The sequence below is a fragment of the Coptis chinensis genome, chromosome 5 (genome assembly GCF_015680905.1).
Source record: "Coptis chinensis isolate HL-2020 chromosome 5, ASM1568090v1, whole genome shotgun sequence".
Taxonomy (NCBI): Eukaryota; Viridiplantae; Streptophyta; class Magnoliopsida; order Ranunculales; family Ranunculaceae; genus Coptis; species Coptis chinensis.
In genome coordinates this window covers 49,238,764-49,259,845 of record NC_141460.1, presented here as the reverse complement: position 1 = coordinate 49,259,845, position 21,082 = coordinate 49,238,764, and the positions used below count along the sequence as shown (strand labels likewise).

Genomic DNA, 21,082 nt, shown 5'->3' with positions numbered 1-21,082 from the left:
ACTCTCTAGACTTCCATCACCATTTCTCTAACTTTGACCTCGGTCTACTCAACTCCCACCACCACATCCACCATTTCAGTGTCTTTTGCCACCGTTACATTATTATCTATACCTTGTGATCCAATTCTAAAGTGAGCTATTCTACAACACCAATAAAATGTCATCTTTATAATCCTAAAAGAAAATAAGAACGTTAGTCATTTTGTATTATATAAACAATGCTTAAAATTGCTACAGATTTTACCTAAGAAATTAGTATAGTAGATTTAGTGATGAAATACCACCACCACTATTGGTATTTTCTTGTGTTCCACCGCCATTACCATCAATTTCTTGTGTTCCACTATCATACCAAGCTTTTTCTTGAATTCCACCACAATTCTCTTAAAATATGACTCTCACTTTAACTCTTGGACATGATGTAATTATTTTCCTAATATCTATGAAAGCCTCACAATTTCAAGCAAGGATCTCAGTGGATTCAAACTACCATCTTCTTGGAATATATGCATGCAAAAATTGATTTCTAATTCCAAGAGCTCTACCATTTTGAGCTAAAGATCCACTTTGGAGTTATGTTTTTTTCCCAGTAACACACTGTTTTATATACAACAACACCAGTTTTATTGTCGTGAGAACATAACACACTGTCGTAAAAAGGAATTATGCATTTGATGAACTCATACGCTTAAATTGCCACAATAAAAAATAATTACATTGTCGCAACAACATCTAATGTTGTAGACACTGCCACTTGGTGCAATTAAAATTCCACCAACACTACCCTATTTTATGTTGAGAACACTTGCCAAAATTTTCATTACGCCAATGATAAGAAACGAATTTTACCTCGCCAAATGCAATTTAACTGATAAAATAGACAATAACAAGACTAATAATAGCATTATTAATTATGTACTCCAATTTAGAACAATATCACAAATGGAATTTATTTAGAGTACTCATTTATTTATATGATATGGAATAAGAAAATAAACAAAAAAAAATCCAACAAATTATATACCATTTTAATAGTTTCATACTAAGGAAAATTTCGTACCTAGTACAACATCAAAAGCAACCACCAATGAGATTCTTACAACAACGAGATCAATCAACTAAGGAGATTATTACATAGTGGTAGTTACGCAACTAAGAAATTTAATCATACAAAGGAATAAATTACCTCGCAATTGCAATTTAAGTTTTTGAGTATACTAGCTAGTTTGAATTTCAATTACGCCAACCATAAGAATCGAATCGTACAAACCTTGCATTTCGAATTTAGCTTTAAAATTGACAATAACAAGAGCATCGTCATTATCTACCAATAAATAATATATTTACCCTAATTTAAAACAATACACCAAATACAACTAATTGATATGATATGGAATAAGGGAGTAAATACATAAAATATAACCAAATTCAAAACCCAAATTGAATTTTAATAGATTCAATTCATACTAAGAAAAAATAGGTTTAATTGAACATGTGTAATGAATAAAACCCACTCACAATTAGAAATTGCACACCTGGTACAAAGTCTGCAGCAGCCAACCAATTGGATTCTTACAACAACAACATTGATTAAGTAGATTTTTAAACAGCGGGAAAGAAACAACTAAAGGGAGTCAACAAATATTTTTAGAAATGAAAATAATCATAGAGAAAGAGAGAGGAGAGAATCTCAATCTTTCTTCTTTAATTTTTTTTAGGACACTGGTGCATCTTCTTCTTCGTTGATCTTTCTATTTTTGTTCAGAGCATATGTGTTTTTTTTTAAAGTTCGCTCCTCTTGCTTTCTTTCGGTTTTATTAGTTTTTATATTTTAGAGTACTCTTTTTCTTTTTATTATTTCCTTTGTTTTGTTTTGTTTTTATTGTTAAGTATTTATTTAGTCAACAAAGATGACGTAAGGATCTGTGCCTTCTTCTTTTTTGTCAGGAGAGAGATTGGTGGCTCCTACTTGAGTGGATATCTCAAACATATCCAAGGGTGTTGGTTTAGATTGTGTTGTATTACCAACAGATCTGTCTATTGATATCAGGACTCATTAGTTAATTAGATAAGATATGAGATGAGATGAGATGAGATGAGATGTATGAGATATGAGATGACATATATATTATATTTAAATTTAATAGATGAGATGAGATATTTAAATTACGTATGCACCCTTCCTTTAAATTAAATTTACTACATATTATGTTATGGGGAATGTATTATATTTACAGAGGTTCTAGAGTACACCCTCTTTATGGTACGCTGGTACAATAGACTCTTGATTAGAGAATCTGCCATGCAATACACCCTCACCCCCTACCTGATGGAGGGGGCCCATATTGCACAATGCATGTACAATCTGCGCACTCTAGAATTTGGTTTATATTTAAATTTAATAGATGAGATGAGATATTTAAATTACATATGCACCCTTCTTTTAAATTAAATTTACTACATATTATGTTATGGGGAATGTAATATGCAAATATTAGTATGGGTAAAATGGGAAAAAGAAAAATCCAGTTGACCCAATCGTTACTATTGAGTGAGGAGTTCTCTTTACAAAGTAAAGTAAACATAAGGGTTTGCCCACGTGTAAGTGAATATACTCACCTAGTTGCTACATGTAGGCAGCTTTAATGGTGGCTATATGACACTGCCTCTTTTTGTGTGTGTAAATGAGATGATGGGTGATGTAGATAGATGATGATCGTTGAACAAATAGAAGCGTATCAAAACCTAATTATCCTTCAATAAGTAAAGGATGAGTAGGGTATCGTTCCACTTTTAAGTGTATGTTATGTGAATGACAGGACTGGAAAGGGGGTTTGAGGGATTAAAAACTAATATTGTAGAGATTGTAGATTATAATGCTAAACTAAGCTAAACTAACTAAACTGTTAAGAATTTATAAGAGAGGGAATTCAAGATATTAGAATCCACCAATACTTTTGATCTATGACCTTCTGCTTCATGGTTGTTCTTACAAGTAGACTACAATTAGGCAATCGAGCAAGTGTCGATGCCCTCTTGGACGAAACATCGTTAACAATTAACTCTACTTAAGGTTGTTCCTATGTTTATGCTATTAATATCTTCTTTCCTTTTATGTAAGCTCGGGCAGCCATTCAATGTATTACCAAGAGCAACATCAAGGAGTACTTCCTAATAGGGCGGCCATTCAATGAATCACCACTTAAGGCAAACACAAAGAAACTTTCCCTAGGCAGCCACTCCCTGAGCTACCCCTTCTAAGGCAACACAAAGAATACTTCCCTAACTCTAAAGAACTATACTACTAGAAGAAAAGTAAAGAACACTAGCATGATATTAATATTGCAAAACATAAACCCTATTCTATACTTCCATCCCATGGTGTGGGCAATGGAACTAATAACTACAAACATAAAGAACTAACCTGATTGAGAACACCATGAACCGGAAGAATCATTAAACCTTAAGCCCTGGCTTCATCTTCTCCCTGAAGGAGAATATTAGCCTTCCATAAAGAAGGAAGAACAAGAAGAAGAAGAAGAGTGAAGAACATAAGACTAGAAAGACTAATTTATTAAGACTTCGGCTAGTTAAAACCCCGATCTTTTATTATTAATCTCTCTCTGCTCAAGTTAAAGGAGACAAAAATATAAGTGAATTGGCCAATTACATGAGGCACTTAGGTCCTCTATTTATAGGGGTTACAATGAGCTCTAGAAGCATTCCAAACCGTCATTTGTTTCCTAATACAAATAGACTTCTTCCAGAGTCCGACTTCGTCTTCAAAACTGAGAAGGAATTGGCTCTGATTAATCGATTCATGCGTCTGGGCGCATTATTCATCGTCCCAGACTTAATCAATGTGTGCGGGCCGGCTCGATCTATGTGTCCCAGACTCAATCAATGCGTCTGGACGCTCGATACATGCGTCCCAGACGCATAAGCCGATTTTCTCTCTTCTGCTCTATCCTTCTATCCTCTTTTGCGGGCTTTGGTCCAAACAACGAATCCTTTGGCCTTGGGCTTCCAAATAGACTTTAAAATAGGTCCAAGTCGCATCTTTAACAGCTCCAATTCCTTGGCCTTCTCCATGATTGTCCACGGGCCTCTCATGTGATCCTTAATGCTCCGAATTGCTTCGTTTTACCCCATTTTCTCTAATATTCTACAAAACTCTCTTTTTCACCTGTAGAATCTTAAAACACAACTTATAAACACTATTAGTCCACTAAGATGGCTAAACAAGAGGCATAATCGAGGGTTAAATAGCACTTTTTGAGCACTTATCACTATACCAACCTATGTATGTTGTTGGCCCAATTAAACTAGTTGTTTGTTACACCAAAAGAGATAGACCATTGTAATTTTGACCGAACTCACTGATGTATCATGTATACACAAATTGGCTGCAACATGGCTATAATTTTCTCATAATTAAAACAATTCAATTTTATTAAAGGAGCATGGTATTGGCACCCCACTTTATGGGATTGGCACCCTTTTGGCAAAAAGTAAAATAATAATGGTTATTCCTTATATGTCCTTTTACACCCCACATGTCTGATAGTTCTACGGCATCGGGTTGCAGCGAGATTGCATAATTCATGGCATCGGGTTGCCACGAGATCCCATATCCCATGACAGGCAGTTGTTGCGGAACATTTTTTTTGTGTTTTTTGTTTTTTTTTTTTCTTCAAATTTTGCATATTGAACACACACGACATATGGATACCTCATTTTCTTCTTTAAAGCTTCTTTATACACTCCAAGAACAATACCAAAACCATGACAAAAAAATGTACAATCGAGGCGTAATTTTGCTATATCGCGGCAAATATTTTCAAATGATATAAGAAAAAGTTGTGATCAAATTAATGAAAAAAGAGTTTTGATAATTAATACAAGCAAAGACTCCATTTTAGTAAACACAACCATCTCGCGGCAACTAACTTTTTTTACAGTGGCTATTAAAAAAAATTTAAAAGAAAAAAAGACCCACAGCAACCACCTTCCGTGGGATATTGGATCTCGCGGCAACCCGATGTCGTGGATTGTGCAATCTTGCGGCAGCTTCTTGTCGTGAGTGTTTTTTATGTGATTAATGGAGGGGTGCCAGTACCTTTGAATTGGTCAAAGGGGTGTCAATACCGCGACCCTTATTAAAAACCTCCAATATAAGATGGGCTAATACAAAGACAATCAAACAAACCATCAAACAAATACATACGCGACATTAGAAAGTAGTGTGCTTCCATGTCATTTATTTCACAAACAAATAATTATTGATCCCGGATTATTGAGATTCGATGATATGAATCTTTAGGCAGAGCTTGTGTTAGTTCTGTTCGCCCTGACGTAGTTTGCTACTGCTCTAGCCATACCCCAACCAGCAGTGATAAAAGAAGTATTGGACTCGAACCCTTCTTTAACATCGAAGGAAGCTGTGGTTCTTATCACGCATGAATCAGGTCCTTTCGGGGTGATTGTGAAGATATTGGCGTAAGAGTTGAAACCATAAGTATCAGACAAGTATCCTCCAACAATCTAGGCTACTACCTTTACGCCCTCTGTATGATCGATCCTGGTGAACTGCTCATGCCAAGTAAGTGGTCCACGATTTGCTGCAAAATATATACCAGTTTGATTATTAGATGTGACCACAACTACTAGCAACATGATTATATATAGATGCATGCCTTCTCAAAATAATATACTTTCACAAAAAAAATGTAAATAATGTAGAAGAAACCATCTCTAGTAAGTAGTGACAAATAATTTGTCACATCTCACAAACCAGTGCACATACATAAAAATGAGTATATATATATATATATATATAAAGAAAATTGTAGCAGCGTACCAGGCTGAAGCACAATGTCTAAAATTGTGCCCTGAGCTCCATCGCCTTCTAAAACATCAATGCTCTGAAAACGAGTAGGCAACAAGGTAAGAATGAGACGTGGAAGGTCCGGTGAACTATACACAACCCAAATCTCTTCGGCGGGCCAGGGAGGTCGACCTCTAACTCGCTCCACACTTCTGCAAGCATTTTCTTATATGTTAATTGATTAGCACGAAAACAAAAGTAGCTAGTGTATGTATGATGAAGTTTCAAAACTTGATTGATGAATGTTTCCCGACTCCTTGCCCTTTTATAGATGCATTTCACGCACCTTTTATTTTTTTCCTTATTTAATTTCTTCGATCAATATTGGGTGTTGGCTGGGTGCATAGACTATTTGTAAAGGTTAGATTTGGATTAACCTTACTTACAAATGTAGGCAATCAGGGAGAGATTGGATTGATGGCTTGGATTTAACCGAGTTCGTGTGGACGAACTGCCTACGTATCAAGTTCTCTCTACTGGAGGGAGACTTGAATCGGGTCAGACGTAATTCCTCCTCTTCTTTATATAGGTGAGGGTGCTTGCGCCTCCTCCTCTCCCGCGTCCAGTCAATTTCTGGACTTGATGGCATTTAAAGAACCATAAAGGCGTCCTGTGATGATGTAATGGTGTACACACCTGCAGCTCCAGTCTTTAAGGTAACAACCAAGCCATACGTTACTAGCCGTTGGGGTGTTGGCTAATGTGAGTGTTCTGGACACTTAACATTCTGGACGTGGACATTCTGGGAGAAGAGCGTTCATGGCACTGATGAGATCGCTTAACCTACATGAATTGATCATCAGCGACCTAGACGTGTGGATGTGTGATTGTCCTGGTGTGCTGGACAAGTGTCTAATATTCACTGGGAGTATATATTACTCCCTCACACAGCCCCTCCTCAGTAGGTCGTTTGGTATTGGATAACGATCTGGTGCGAGATTTAAGTTGGCACGTGGGACGGTTGATTTGAAAGGTTGCAACTGAACTGCCTCATTTTGTGGGGAAATGTGGCATGCTAGGGTTAAATAAAATGATTACGCTTCTTTGGGAAACAAACCGGTGGCTTGTGATATACGCCTGGAGAACTGAAGAGTTCCTCATTTGCATCCCTTGAGTTCGAGAGGCTAAGGTTAGTTTCTGCCATTTTTGCTTTGTGTTTTTCTTTCTTTTGCTTCTTGTTTTCCGTTAGGTCGTGAGGCTTAGCTGTAGTTATTTGTTGTTGTTAATTTATATAAGAAGAGGAAGTATGTCTGATTCAGATGATTCTCGATCTGAGGAGATTTAAGAGGTGTCATTAAGTGAGGAAGTGGAAGAGGTTGGTTATGATTCTATGGTCGTCGTGGCGAGCAACTCTGGTGATAGGGTTTCATCATCCTCTAGTGGTTTATCACCTAAGGTAGTAGATAAGCGAGCTCTGAGAACCTTTGGAGATTTGAAACGAGCATATGATATTCTTGTAAGCGACCTGAAAATACACGAATTGGGAGAGGACGCTAACGTCTTTAGTAATGCATTCGTCCCCCGGGATTATGAGGTAGTTATCTGTGAGGGGCAATTGAGAGTGGGGATGAGTTACTGTTGTTTAAGTTGATGTGTGAGTTTTTAAATTTATGTGAGAAAGTGCCCTGCCAGCTTGTTAGAAACACATGGCGTTTTCTTAGAGTCTTCGACCTTTTGAATGAAAATGGTGAGTACCACATTGAGGTCGCTGATGTTGCTGAGCATTTTGCTGTGAAGCGATCTAGAGCTAACAACTTTAGCTTACAGACTTTGACTAAGTCAAGCATTCTGGATGGGGTTAGTAATGAACCCTAGGAGAATAGGTCGTTGTTGTTACTTGGGAATTATTGTGCTTCTGGGTTTAGTGTCCACACTAGGGTTTGTAATTTTTCTGGTACGTACTAGCTAGGTTGTTCGTTGTATCAAGCCTATGTGTTGTATATTGAGAAGTATGTTCTATAGTAAAATGACCTTTAAACTGTTTATGTTACATAGGTCGCTATTACCAAAAGGACTGAGTGTGCTGTGATCGAGAAGTTTGCTTGTCTTACTTATGCTGAAAAGCGGAAGAAGCTGCCTAAAGTAGCGAGCTACTTTGTTGAAAGGGGAGGACGAGGGATCAGAGCAAAGAGAAAGCAACAGAAGAAGAGGTCAAGAGGTCAGGACGTAGTTAGATTGTCGAGTGAGTCAAGCATGGAGCATGAAGATAATGGTATTATCAGTAGGGAGGCTAGGAGCAGGAGCCGCTCTGGGCAGGTGAGAACTGGAGGAGGTGCTGGTGGAAGTGGGTTGGTAAGGCGACCGGAAGGGGATCGGTATGAGGCTATCCCAAGGGGGAGAGGGCAGGAGAGCTCCCCCTTCGAAGTAGATAACATCTCTTTCACTCCTCGTGAACAGAAGAGTGTAGTGAAGAGGAAGGCTGAGGAGCCTGACACGAGAGCCATGAAGGTTGCTAAAGCGGCTAAGCACATTCTTGGGAGCAGTTCTGGTGCTGCTAGTGCTGAACAAACTGGTGGAAAAATAGTTCGGGTTCCGAGGTCGAGGACCCAGGTCGATTTCAGCGTTCTTGGGGATGCTGAAATTGGGTCTACTACCAGTGCAGGGGGCACTCCTGGTGGTAAAGGAAAGGAGAAGGCAGCTGCGAAGAGGTTGGGAAGGGTCTTCTTGGAACTTAACGGGTAAGGACGATCTGGAGCATAACCTGGTGAATGTGAACAAGGGGACGGGGAAAAAGCAGCTCGTTAAAAGAACGGACTGTAGTTATAAGTCTGCCTCTATATCAGATTGCTTGCTAGAAGGGATGACGCTAGATAGTGATAGGAAATACCTGGATTCTAAGGATCTACCAAAGAATCTGAGGGTGATGGACTTGGCTCACTGTTTGGTAAGTGCTAAACTTGTACTGGTTTGATTGATTGTGCTCTTTTTGTCTGTACTTGGTTTGATTTGGGTGTTTAATCATGTGTAACGGAGTGCAGCTTATAGCTGGCTATCAAAAACTAAAGACGGCGGCTCAAATTGCATAGATAGAAAAAAGCGAGCTAGAAAGGTTGAAGGACGAGCTCGCAAGTGTTTGGGCTATGCAGCAGTCTGAGTAGAAAGAGCTAAATGCTGTGAAAGCACAACTCGTTACCGTGAGTCTAGAGAAGACGGTGGCAGTTAATGAGTTGAGCGACTTGAAGGGGAAGATGGCCACTGTGAGCGACTTTGCCCAGAAGTGCAAGGGGGTTGCGTTACAGGCGAAGGAGGCGTATGATGCTATGTGTCTTGAATTGGAAGAGCTAGAGTGTAAGTATGAGCAACTCAAAGAAGAGCATGAGCATGGGGCCCTGGGTACAACTGAGCTTGGCGTACCTGAAGATGTAAGTACTGCTCCGTCTACCAATGGCATCCCAGATGAGCGTACTGAAGAGCGTGCCGACCTACCAGACTCGATAGATGTCGTTCCTCCTGTTGGTGCTAACCTTGAATCTATAACTGTTGTTGCCTTGGACCCACTTCAAATTGAAACTCTAGAAAATATCTTGTAATCTTTGTCTTCCTTTGAGAGTTGTGAGGTTTCTTGTTTTGATCGAATGGGTAGTTTTTGAAAGTTGTGATACAATAGAGCTGGTTTCCTGGGCTTGCTTGGGCAATTCGCTTTAATATGGTTATGGCATAGGCCAGATATATTAAGAGTTGATAACCTAGGGCAGCCTAGACAGTTCACCTTTATTATCTGCTTTAATTTTGGTATTTTTTCGAACTGATTTCCCAAAATGTTCTGAGCAGTTCGGTATGATTTTTCTACCGTCCTAATCGAGTTGGTTTTTTGGGATGTCCCGGCAGCTTGGTTAGTATATGAACTGGTTTTTTAGTCTGTTCAGGCAGTTTGTAATTTACATTTATAAAATGCATGCGTACTTGCTTTCTTTCTTTTCCTTTTATCTTGAATTCCATTTCCTGCCATTTTGATATCCACATTTGGTTTGAACTTAGAAGTGTATGTTTTGCAAATCAGTAAGATTGTGGCTCTAGAGAGTTTTTGGGCTTGAGTGATCGAGTTCTTGCATAATTCTTAGAGTAGGAGTGAATGTTTTACTCCAGTGAGCATTTTAGCTTATGTAAGCGTATTGGTTGCTCTAGAGAGTGTTCTGCACTAAGTTGGTCCTAGAATTGTAGGTCCTCAACTGGTGAGAAGTGTCGGAGCTAAGAAGCCCTTGAGCTCGAGTGAGCGTTTTAGCTTGAGTAAGCATGTTGCTCTTAGAGAGCGTTCTGCATTGAGTTGATCCTAGAAGTGTAGGTCTAAACTAGTGAGAAGTATTAAGGTTGTGTAACCTTTGAGCTCGAGTGAGCGTTTTGTCATAGAGAACGTTTTAGCTCAAGAGAGCGTCTTAGTTCAAGTAAGTGTGTTACTCTTAGAGAGCAAAATGTGCGTCTGTTTGTTAACATTGAGAGACTGATGTGCATCGATGCAAACAAAAACTATGTGTATAGTGTTAAGAGTAAGAACTCATGCAAATGGAATCTTTTATTGATAAAATTTCTTTAACAAGAAAGTATTCCAAGGACGTGGTAATGTCTGGTCGTCTTGTGTTTTGATCCAATATGCTCCATTGCCAATGACTCGTTCCACGATGTAAGGGCCTTCCCATGTTAGAGCCAATTTTGAGTCATCCTTAGTCTTTTTCAGGACTAGGTCGCCTGTTTGAAAGCTTAGAGGATTTACTCGCTTGTTGTATGACTTCCTCAGGGTTTGGTAATCGATAAGAGACCACTCGAATGGCTGCTAGGTCACGACATTCTTTAAGTAGGTCGACTTCTCGAGCGAGAATGGAGTCGTTTTGGCCAGATTCAACGATCTCAGAGCAAGTCATTGTGATTGTCAGCTCGGAAGGAATGACAGCCTCAGTACCGTAGCATAGTGAGAACGGTGATTCTCCTGTACTAGAGCGAGTTATCGTTCTGTAAGCCTATAGAATGTTTTCTAGCTGCATTAGCCATTGACTTTTGTTCTTTTCAATCTGTTTCTTCAAGTTCTCCAGAATTGCCTTGTTACTGGCCTCTGCTTGACAATTGCTTTGAGCATACTGGGGGTGGAGAACGCGTGAACGATTTTCCACTTAGCCAAAAATTCCTTAACTATTTTTCCCTTGAACTGGGAGCCGTTGTCTATTACCAATGTGTGGGGTAGGCCAAATCTGGTAATGATGTTAGTCCAGATGAAGTTTCTGACATTATATTCTTTGACATGAACTAAGGGGATCGTTTCCACCCATTTGGTGAAGTAATCTGTTGTAGCTAGGACGAACTAGAATCCGGTGTTTTTCTGTGGGATGAATAGACCCATGATGTCCAAACCCCACATGTGAAATGGCCAAGGGCTGGCAATGTTGATGAGTTCTCGAGCTGGCTGGATGATATTATGGCCAAATGTTTGGCACTTAATGCATTTTCAATGCATTTTCTTGGCATCGATCCGCTTCTTGGCATCGATCTTTGCGAAAATCATCCAAAGAGCGACCTCTATTGGTTCCCGGCTTATGGATCTCTCGGAAAATCATCCGGGGCTTCCTCCGGATGGGGTCCTCCGCCAGACTTTCTGAAAAGTTTACCATTTACTAGGCAGTAACGACCTGACTGGTACCGAACCTGTCTGGCCTTGGCGCCATTTGTTGGTGCTTTGCCTAGCTGGATATAATCTATGATAGGTTGCATCCATGTTTGACTCATCTGAGTGTCAAAGAGCGGGCATAAGTCGCTAATTTCTAGGACGTGCTTATTTTGGTAAGCAGGTCTATCGATTACTTCAATAAGTAGTTTCCTAGGGTCACAGTTTGGTGTTTGGATCGCGAGGTACGCCAAGCTGTCAGCATGGCAATTCTCTTCCCATAGAAAATGGTGTATGGTGACTTTCTTGAAAGAATGCAGTATTTGATTTACAACTTGAAGTTATTTAGAAAGGTTACTTTCATTGGTGATACACTCATTGGCGACCTGGCGAACGACCAGTTGTGAATCGCTGAAGACCTTGAGCTCCTGAACTTTGAGTTCTAACGCCATACGGAGCCCCATGATCAGGGCTTCGTACTCAGCTTCGTTGTTGGAGGTCTTGAAATCAATGCGAACTAATTTTAACACCATAGTGCCATCTGGTGACACTAGGACTACACTGACTCTACTGCCACCTGGATTGCTAGCTCCATCCATGAAGAGTGACCATACCAATGCGTCATGTTGTTTAGAGGTCGGGGTGTCGACCTCTGGCTCCCAGTTCAGGTTGTCAACTGGGAAGTCATCTGCTAAGAAATCTGCAACGACTTGACCCTTCAGAGATGTTCTCGGGGTGAACTCAATGTGGTGTTCACCTAGTTCTTTTGCCCATATTGCCATGCGAGTTGTCTTGTTGTCTTTAAGAAGGATCTTCTTTAGTGGGAGGTCGTTGAGCACTTTTATTAAATGTGCTTGGAAGTATGGCCTGAACTTTCTTGCTAAATAAAGTAATGCAAGTATTGCCTTTTCAATGTGGGAGTAGTTTTTCTCAGTTGGCAATAATGTCTTGCTTGTGAAGTGGATCGGTTTTTCTGTGTTTTGTTCCTCTTTGAAGAGAACTGAACTGATAGCGAAGTCAAATACGGCTAAGTATAGCCCCAGTGTTTCACCATCGACTGGTTTTGCCAGCACGGGTGGTGTTGACAGGTAGTCATTGAGAGTAGAGAACACTTGGTGGCATTGCTCGTTCCATGAGAACTGTTCCACCTTTCTTGAGAATATGTAGGAAAGGTCGGCATTTGTCTGACGCTCTCAATATAAATCGGTTTAGAGCTGCCACCATTCTTGATAGTTTCTGTATCCGCTTCTTTTTTTTTAGATCGCGCATGTCCAAGAACGCTCGAATCTGATCTGGGTTAGCTTCTACCCCACGCTGTCTGGAGAACACTTGTGCGAGATGGTCTAAGTGATCTCCAACTTTCTTGCTTTTGACGACCATGTCGTCTATGTAGACTTCCATGGTGTCTCCTATCATGTCTTGGAACATATCGATGACAAGTCGTTGGTAGGTCGCTTCAACATTCTTGAGGCCGAACGAGAGAACGTTGTAATAGTAAATTCCTTTCTCTGTTATGAATGAGGTTTTCTCTTGGTCTTCTTCTGCCAGTGAGATTTGGTTGTAGCCACTATAAGCATCCATGAACGAAAGGAGTTCGTGGCCAGATGTCTGGTCCACAAGTCAATCAATTCTTGGTAAGGGGAAACTATCCTTAGGGGTTTCTTGATTAAGATTGGTGAAGTCTATGCAAAGGTGAACTATGCCATTTTTTTTTAGGACTGCTACAATGTTAGCAATCCATTCAGGGTACTCAACTTTCCTAATGAAACCAACTTTTTTGAGGTTGTCGATCTCATCATTTATGGCTTTTTGGAATCTAAAGGATAGTTTCCTAGGTCACTGGCGAACTGGTTTGGCATTTGGATTCACATTTAGTTTATGACATGCAATATTAGGATCAATTCTAGGGACATCGATGTACGACCAAACAAAAACATCTTTATTCAATGATAAAAAGCTTACAAGTTATGCCTTGAGAGTAGGATCAAGGTTAGCTCCTATATAAACGAACTTATGGTTGTTCTCAGTTCCTAGGTTGAACTTTTTCCTTCAATTCGGGCTGAGTAGCTGCCTCAATAGGCTAAGCAACCTCTGGGGTCTGGCCTCTTGTGGTGTTTCCCTTTCCTGTATTGTCAGGGCGACCTCTGGGGTCTTGGCTTCTAATATGACTCCTTTGCCAGTTCGGTAGGTGTGGGCTTAGCAAAGGTTTTGACTTTAGTAATGAAGTCTTCAGCCAGCTTGGTTTTGGCAATCTCTTCCTTGTTTTTGAGTGAATCCCCAGCGGGCTTATTAACTGAGATGATCTGATTACAATTGTGAGCAATGAGCTGGTTGCTTCTGAGCTCCATCATGTCTCTGGGGCCAGGAAAACGTAACACCTGATAGAGTGTTGATGGCACTGCTTGCATCTTGTGGATCCAACGGCGTCCTAATATAGCAGTATAGGACAAGATGACATCCAGAATGCTAAAGCGTGTGTTGATGCTAACTTTATCTTCACGTGACCCGACTGAGATAGGTAGAATGATGTCTCCAATTGAGTCAGCTCGAGATCCGTTGAAGCCATAGAGGGGGGCTATTGGATCAATCATCACTGACCTAGGCAAGTTCATTTCTTTGAGGGTCTGATAGAACAGAATGTGACAAGAACTGCCTGAGTCAATCATGACGCGCTTGACTGTCCAGTCGCTGATTTTGACATGAACGACTAAGGCATCATTGTGTGGGAGGCAAACCTTGTAGAGGTCGGCCTTAGTGAAGGTTATGTCTCCTGAGCTGCGGCCAGCTGTTCGTGTAACGGTGGCCGCTTGGGAAGAGAACTAGTATACTTCTTGGAGAGTGCCAACTTTTCTCCTCTTCTCCCTAGAGGACGTGACAGAATCATCTTGGAAGGTGATCATGTTGATCGTCCTATTATTATCTTTGTTAGATGAGTGCTGGCGGCTCATGGCAAAATCGCTCCCTTGAGTGTCCTCGAGCTTGAGAGCGTTCTCTGATGTCGTTGCGTGGTGGAGTTTGGCTTCACTCTCTGCGAGCCATGAGCTTGTGGCGCAAGTCACCATCAACAATATCAATGTAATGTCTAATATGCCCTACCTCAATGAGGTCTTAGAGGTAATGCTTGAGCCCCCGCATTCATTGGTCTCATGGCACTTTACTTTATGAAAAGCGCAGTACGGCTTTCCTGGTGTGTCTTCTGGCCGTTTTACCTTAGGTCGGTAATAGGCTGGTATTTTTATTTTCTTCAGTATGTAGCTTGGAGATCTTGTAAGCACAACGAACTCACGTTTCGTGTGTCCTGGTACCAAACTTCTGTCCTTGTGGTTTGGGTTGCTTCTTTGAGGATGGGGCAGCGTTTGAGATTGCTGCGAATTCCTCTTGCTCGCCTTCATGGTCTAGTGATTCCTGTAACTTGATATACTTGTACACGCGAGTGTACAGGTCTTCCAATTTTTTAGGACGCTCCTTCATTAGCGACCTATATAGCCAGGTATGTTTTTGGATAGCCTTGGTAAATGCCAAGGTGGCGAAAGACTCCTTGAGGTCACTGTCCATGGACAACAACTCAGTCTTGAATCATCCTAAGAAGGAGCGAATTGACTCATCGCTCTTCTGGGACAGCAGGAAGAGTGAGTCGAGGTCGGCTTTCTTACATCTATTGTGAACATAATGGCTAGCGAACTTATCAATTAGCTTCTCAAAGCTATCAATGGAGTTCGGTTCCAGTGAGTAGAACCAGTCGAGAGCTCTGTCTTTCAAGCTTGTAGGAAACAAGCGGCATTGCAAGTGGTCAAACTCCTATGCACTATAGAATACGAGGCTTTGAATGTAGCTAGTTATGTGCTGACCAGGGCACGTGCTGCCATCATACATTGCGAATCGTGGTTGGATGAAATCTTGGGGGGAAGGTTTGCTGAGTACATCTGTAGTGAAGGGGGATGCTCGATACGTTTTCAGCATCTTCTGGCCGATCTGAGTGGCGTCCTTCTTCATAGTACTTTGATCAATCCTCTGGGAGAGGTTGTTGATCTATTGATTGACCTCATTGATGCTGTCTTCTGCAGTGGCACCATTTGGGTTATGTAACGCCCGTATTTTTAAAATACGTTTTTATCTATTTAATTAATTAATTTAATTATTTATTTTCAAAATTCGTCGGATTGGACTCGGGATACGTGGGCCTGGTTTTTGGGCCCGAGTCTGGGTTGGGCTTGGGTTTCAGACTCAAATATATAAACACATTGTTCTAGAGAATAGGGTTCAGAGAAAAATAAAATAATGAAAATGGAGGGCAAAATTGTTTGTTTTTGGAGGGTGGAACCCGGCGACTTCGGATTAGGAGGATTAAATTGAGTTCTAATCTGAGTAAGTAGAGTTTATCTTTCACCACTACTAAAATTATAATTTTTGTTTGTTTAGATTACGAATTTACTGTCCAAGCTATATAAGTTTTTCTTGTTCTACCAGTTCGTTCTGTTCGATGTCGATATATTCTGTCGGCTGTCCATATAAACTGTTATTGTGAACAGTTTATTTTTCTTATTTTTTTTTCTCGTATATAGAGACAGTTTACTCCAAAACCATGTTCTGTGCGTTTTTCATGTTCTGCTCGTCTCTTCGAAAATTATTCTTATGGTTAGTGTTTAGTTTTGTTAGATTATAGGACTATCCAAAGACTCGTAGGTGGTTATTAATGGAGGCGCGAGCCCCAAACCTCCTCCTCTGGCCTATAAATGTTAGAATGGTAATACTTTGGATACCGTGGGTGGTGTTGGGTTTTGTATGTTTTGAACTCTGCGATTTGGTATGGTGGGTTGGGAGTTTGATGAATGGTGGTAGTGGGGTGATGGTGGACCGGAGATTGGGTGTTGTGTGAAGCTTTGAACCTGTGTTAATGGCGGTCGAGATCTGATTTTGGGGAGTGATATCGACAGTCCATAAAAGTGTGTGGTGTTCATTAAAGGTTGTTGATTTTCGATGAGGAATGAAACTGATGTGATGAGGAAGTGAGGGGTGGTGGCCGCTTAATTCGGTGGTCTTTGGAGGTGAGAAATCGAGATTTGAGGGTAGCAAAAAGATGGGGTTTTTCGGGTTGTAAAACCGAGTTGGTTTGGTTTGGGTTAGAGTCCCGTGAGTGGTGGTGGGTGGCCGGAAGCGGTGGAGAAGAGTCTGCCGTGGTGGGAGGTGGAGAAGAAGAAGACACGTAGGTCGGGTTGGGCTTGGGCCTTGGTTGTTGTTGGGCCCGATTTTAGGTTGTTTTGGTTTGGGCCGGATTCTAGTTTCAGTTATTGGGCCTTAGCTTGTTTTGTTTGGATGGGCCGGATTCTTTTTTTAGTTGGTTTGGTCCATTTTCTTTTAAGTCTTTGGGCCAGAACTTAGATTTTTTTTGTTGACCAGTTTAATTTAAAGTTTTTGGGCCGGTTTCAGTTTAATTTTTGGACCGAACTACTTAACTGTTTTGGGCCAGTTTCTAATATTGTTTGGAGCCAGTCCATAGGACTTAATATAGATTCCAATTGGGTCAGGTAGAATAAATGAGTTGGTTTTAGACTTTCGGGTTCTAAGGTTTGAGCTTGGCTAGTTGGGTCCGAACCATTACCTTGGTCATGAGCCCATGAACCATGCACATTGCCCTTAGCCATAAACCATGGCTATGACCCTGAACCTGTCGAACATGGAAACGACAGTTTGACTTTGACCATGACAGTTTGACTTTGACCGTTGACTGTGGAACGTTGACTTTTTCCAGTTTTTATCATATTTAAGAATATGGACAAATATAATAATAAAATATTGTCGAAGATTATATAACATTGTTTGTCATTATCTAATTAAGATTTGACGTGAGTAGTGTGTAAAGCATATATATATTGGGCTTTGATTATGGACTGTGGACTGTTTAATTGTGCTGCATTTTATGTTGTAAATTGTATAAATTTGGTGGTCATTATCTAATTAAGATTTGACGTTGATATTGTAATATTATATAATATGTTGGGATATATATATAATGCAATATGTTTGGGAGAAATAAATGTATAAACACTCCATTAGTATATATGTGAGATGCTACTATGAGGTAGTAGTATTGGTGAATATTTGCCCACGGGAGTGTGGCGTAGTGCAATAATATATTGGCACGTGAAAGAATGAAAGTGGTTATGAGATATATTGAGATACTTGTAAATATTGTGGCTGAGTGCAATAAGGTAATTGACCTGCACGTGATATAGTGGAATTTTATTATGAGTCATTAATGTATGACACTTGAATAAATTACGTAACGAAAATCCTAGAACCTGACTACCACAACTCATGTGATTGGCCCTTCTGGCATTTCAGTTAATCTGAATGGCCTTCGGACGTAAGTAATGTGATTGGCCCTTCTGGCGTTTCAGTTAATCTGAATGGCCTTCGGGCGTAAGTAATGTGATTGGCCCTCCTGGCGTTTCAGTAAAGCTGAATGGCCCTCTTGGCGTAGCCGAATAGTGGCTTGATTATTTCGTTCGCAAAATAGAACGATGACGCGCGATATTTTATGCCGAATAGTGGCAGTACTTACATAGATTTGGCTTCCGTGTGAGGATTTACACCGGTCGCGGCATCCCGCTCAGGGTGGTTACGCACGGAGTGGCTCATTATGTAAGGGAGGCATGTGGATGTACATGTTCGGCGTTGGGTAGCGATTGTGGTAGCCAGGGAAACTAGGTAAGACATAGATACGACGTGATTTTAGGGACACACAAAGAAAGTCTAAACTAATATAATTATGATAATATGTTGGTAAATAATATATCTCTAGATAGATGATTGTATATGTTTGGGTGGTTAGTAGTTTAGTTATAACCTAAAGGCCCTGGAGTGGAGGAACTAAATGCCTTATTTATGATGCGCGATAGTTTGTTGTGTGGTTAGTGGGAAGTTAAAGCTTCTCGATGGAGGAACTACCTGCCCTAGATTATTGTACTTAAGGATGTTGTATTAGTCGTTGAAAGTTAAAGCCTCGGTGGAGGAACTAACTGTCATTATGGATTGTGGTATATATATGTATATTATATATTGTATTTTAGGACTACTCACACCAGCATTGTTTATAATGTCAACCGATTTGCATGTTTGCTTATCGGGTGTGTTCATTCAATGAACATAGTTGATAAGTTTTGACAGTTTAGTGTTGAAGAAGGTTGGGTCACGCTTGCTTGTGGTTTCGCGTTAGCATTGCATTTCGTGGATGTATTTTGTTTTCCCTTTAAGGTGATATAGATTTTCAGTCTAGACAATGTATTTGTACTTTCATTTGTAATTTTAAATAAGGAGTTATTGAAAAGAGATTTGTAACCTAATCTTATTGGTAAATTTTTGTAATGAAGAGGACATTTGTTTAATTGAAATTTTATTGGTTTTAATTATCCGCATATTTAAAAACTGTTTATGGGTTTTGGAAGTTGAGAGTCGTCACACCTCGGAGATCGAAGAGTCGGAACAAATAATGTTTTTTCCGTGCAATCGAAATTCGGGTGTGACAAAGTTATCGGCGATCTGATCTTTTAATGCAGCGTTTTCCTGCCGAAGCAAGGTGATGCTGTCGTTCATCGTGCCCATCTAGGTGACTAGGTTCTTCACTTGATCTTGGAGGCTTTCCATGCTTCGTGGGCTTGAGCTTTTGTTTGAAGGTTTTGTGAACTCAAGAAATTGAGCTACAGACGGTGTCAATGTAAAGGTTAGATTTAGATTAACCTTACAAACGTAGGCAATCAGGGAGAGATGGGATTGATAGTTTGGATTTGATCGAATTCGTGTGGACGAACTGCCTACGTATCAAGTTTTCTCTACTTAAGGGAGACTTGAATTAGGTCAGACGTAGTTCCTCCTCTTCTTTATATAGGTGAGGATGCTTACACGTCCTCCTCTCTCGTATCCAGTCAAGTTCTGGACTTGATGGCATTTAAGGAGCCATAAAGGCTACCTATGGTGAAGTATTAGCGTGCGCACCTGCAGCTCCGGTCTTTAAAGTGACAGCTAGGCCATACATTACTAGCCGTTGGGGTGCTGGCTAATGTGAGCATTCTGGACATGGACGTTCTGGGAGAAGAGCATTCAGGGCGCTGATGAGGTCGCTAAACCTGCATGAACTAATCATTAGCGACCTAGACATGTGGATGAGTGTGATTGTCCTGGTGTGCTAGACATGTGTCTAATATTCACTTGGAGTGTATATTACTCACACTATTGATTGAACACACATGTACATAAAATAATCAAACCACATGCAGTCAATAATACAAATGCCCTTTAAGTTCTGTAAGCCCTTTAAGTTATGTAAGTTTAATTGGATTAGTAGGAAGTACAATGGAGAGGCACATGCTCTAGCACAATGGGCAATCCATAACCAGGATGTGTGTTTTTTGTCGCAACATTTACTAGACTGTAGTATGGTTCCTCTGATGTTCTAATATATATATAAGGCATGTTTCTAGCGAAAAATAAAAGTCAATAATACAAACGCCTTTATGATTGATCATATAGTATCATAAGAAACACGCATGAAAAACATGCTTATCTTAGATATAGTATAGTATGGGTATATTTAGATAATTTGAAAAAAAAAATATGGTTAGTTGTTGAATGATACCAAGTCATAACATACTGTAATATTCGGTGAAGTGGCAATAGGTTAACTTATAATAAGAGTAATACTCGTCACACCCCGATTGTATCTCTCCACACCCCGTGCAAGAAACTGTCTCCACACCCCGTTTTAAGTTGGAAACACACCCCATTGTGACGGGGTGTGTTAACTGTTCACGCACAATTTTTGGTTTCTACTCAAAACTTGGTTTTCTCGTCAAACTCAAATAACTAAAATATAAGTAGCATAATATATATATATATAGCACAATGGGCAATCCATAACCAGGATGTGTGTTTTTTGTCGCAACATTTACTAGACTGTAGTATGGTTCCTCTGATGTTCTAATATATATATAAGGCATGTTTCTAGCGAAAAATAAAAGTCAATAATACAAACGCCTTTATGATTGATCATATAGTATCATAAGAAACACGCATGAAAAACATGCTTATCTTAGATATAGTATAGTATAGGTATATTTGGATAATTTGAAAAAAAAAAAAAAAAAAAATATGGTTAGTTGTTGAATGATACCAAGTCATAACATACTGTAATATTCGGTGAAGTGGCAATAGGTTAACTTATAATAAGAGTAATACTCGTCACACCCCGATTGTATCTCTCCACACCCCGTGCAAGAAACTGTCTCCACACCCCGTTTTAAGTTGGAAACACACCCCATTGTGACGGGGTGTGTTAACTGTTCACGCACAATTTTTGGTTTCTACTCAAAACTTGGTTTTCTCGTCAAACTCAAATAACTAAAATATAAGTAGCATAATATATATATATATATAGCACAATGGGCAATCCATAACCAGGATGTGTGTTTTTTGTCGCAACATTTACTAGATCAGTAGTATGGTTCCTCGATGTTCTAATATATATATAAGGCATGTTTCTAGCTTAAAAATAAAAGTCAATAATACAAACGCCTTTATGATTGATCATATAGTATCATAAGAAACACGCA

The 21,082-nt window shown here is 40.0% G+C and overlaps 1 protein-coding gene across 1 annotated transcript; it reads right to left on the bottom strand.

Annotated features, from left to right (window-relative positions):
• Nucleotides 1-5,243: 5,243 nt before the first annotated feature.
• Nucleotides 5,244-6,988, bottom strand: LOC147497766 (S-norcoclaurine synthase 2-like). The gene is made up of 3 exons (XM_086563005.1): nt 6,945-6,988; nt 5,861-6,039; nt 5,244-5,534 (listed from the first exon to the last, which is right to left on the bottom strand). The coding sequence occupies exons 1-3, from the start codon at nt 6,986-6,988 to the stop codon at nt 5,320-5,322; spliced, it is 438 nt and encodes a 145-aa protein (XP_086419131.1). The 3' UTR covers nt 5,244-5,319.
• Nucleotides 6,989-21,082: the final 14,094 nt, after the last annotated feature.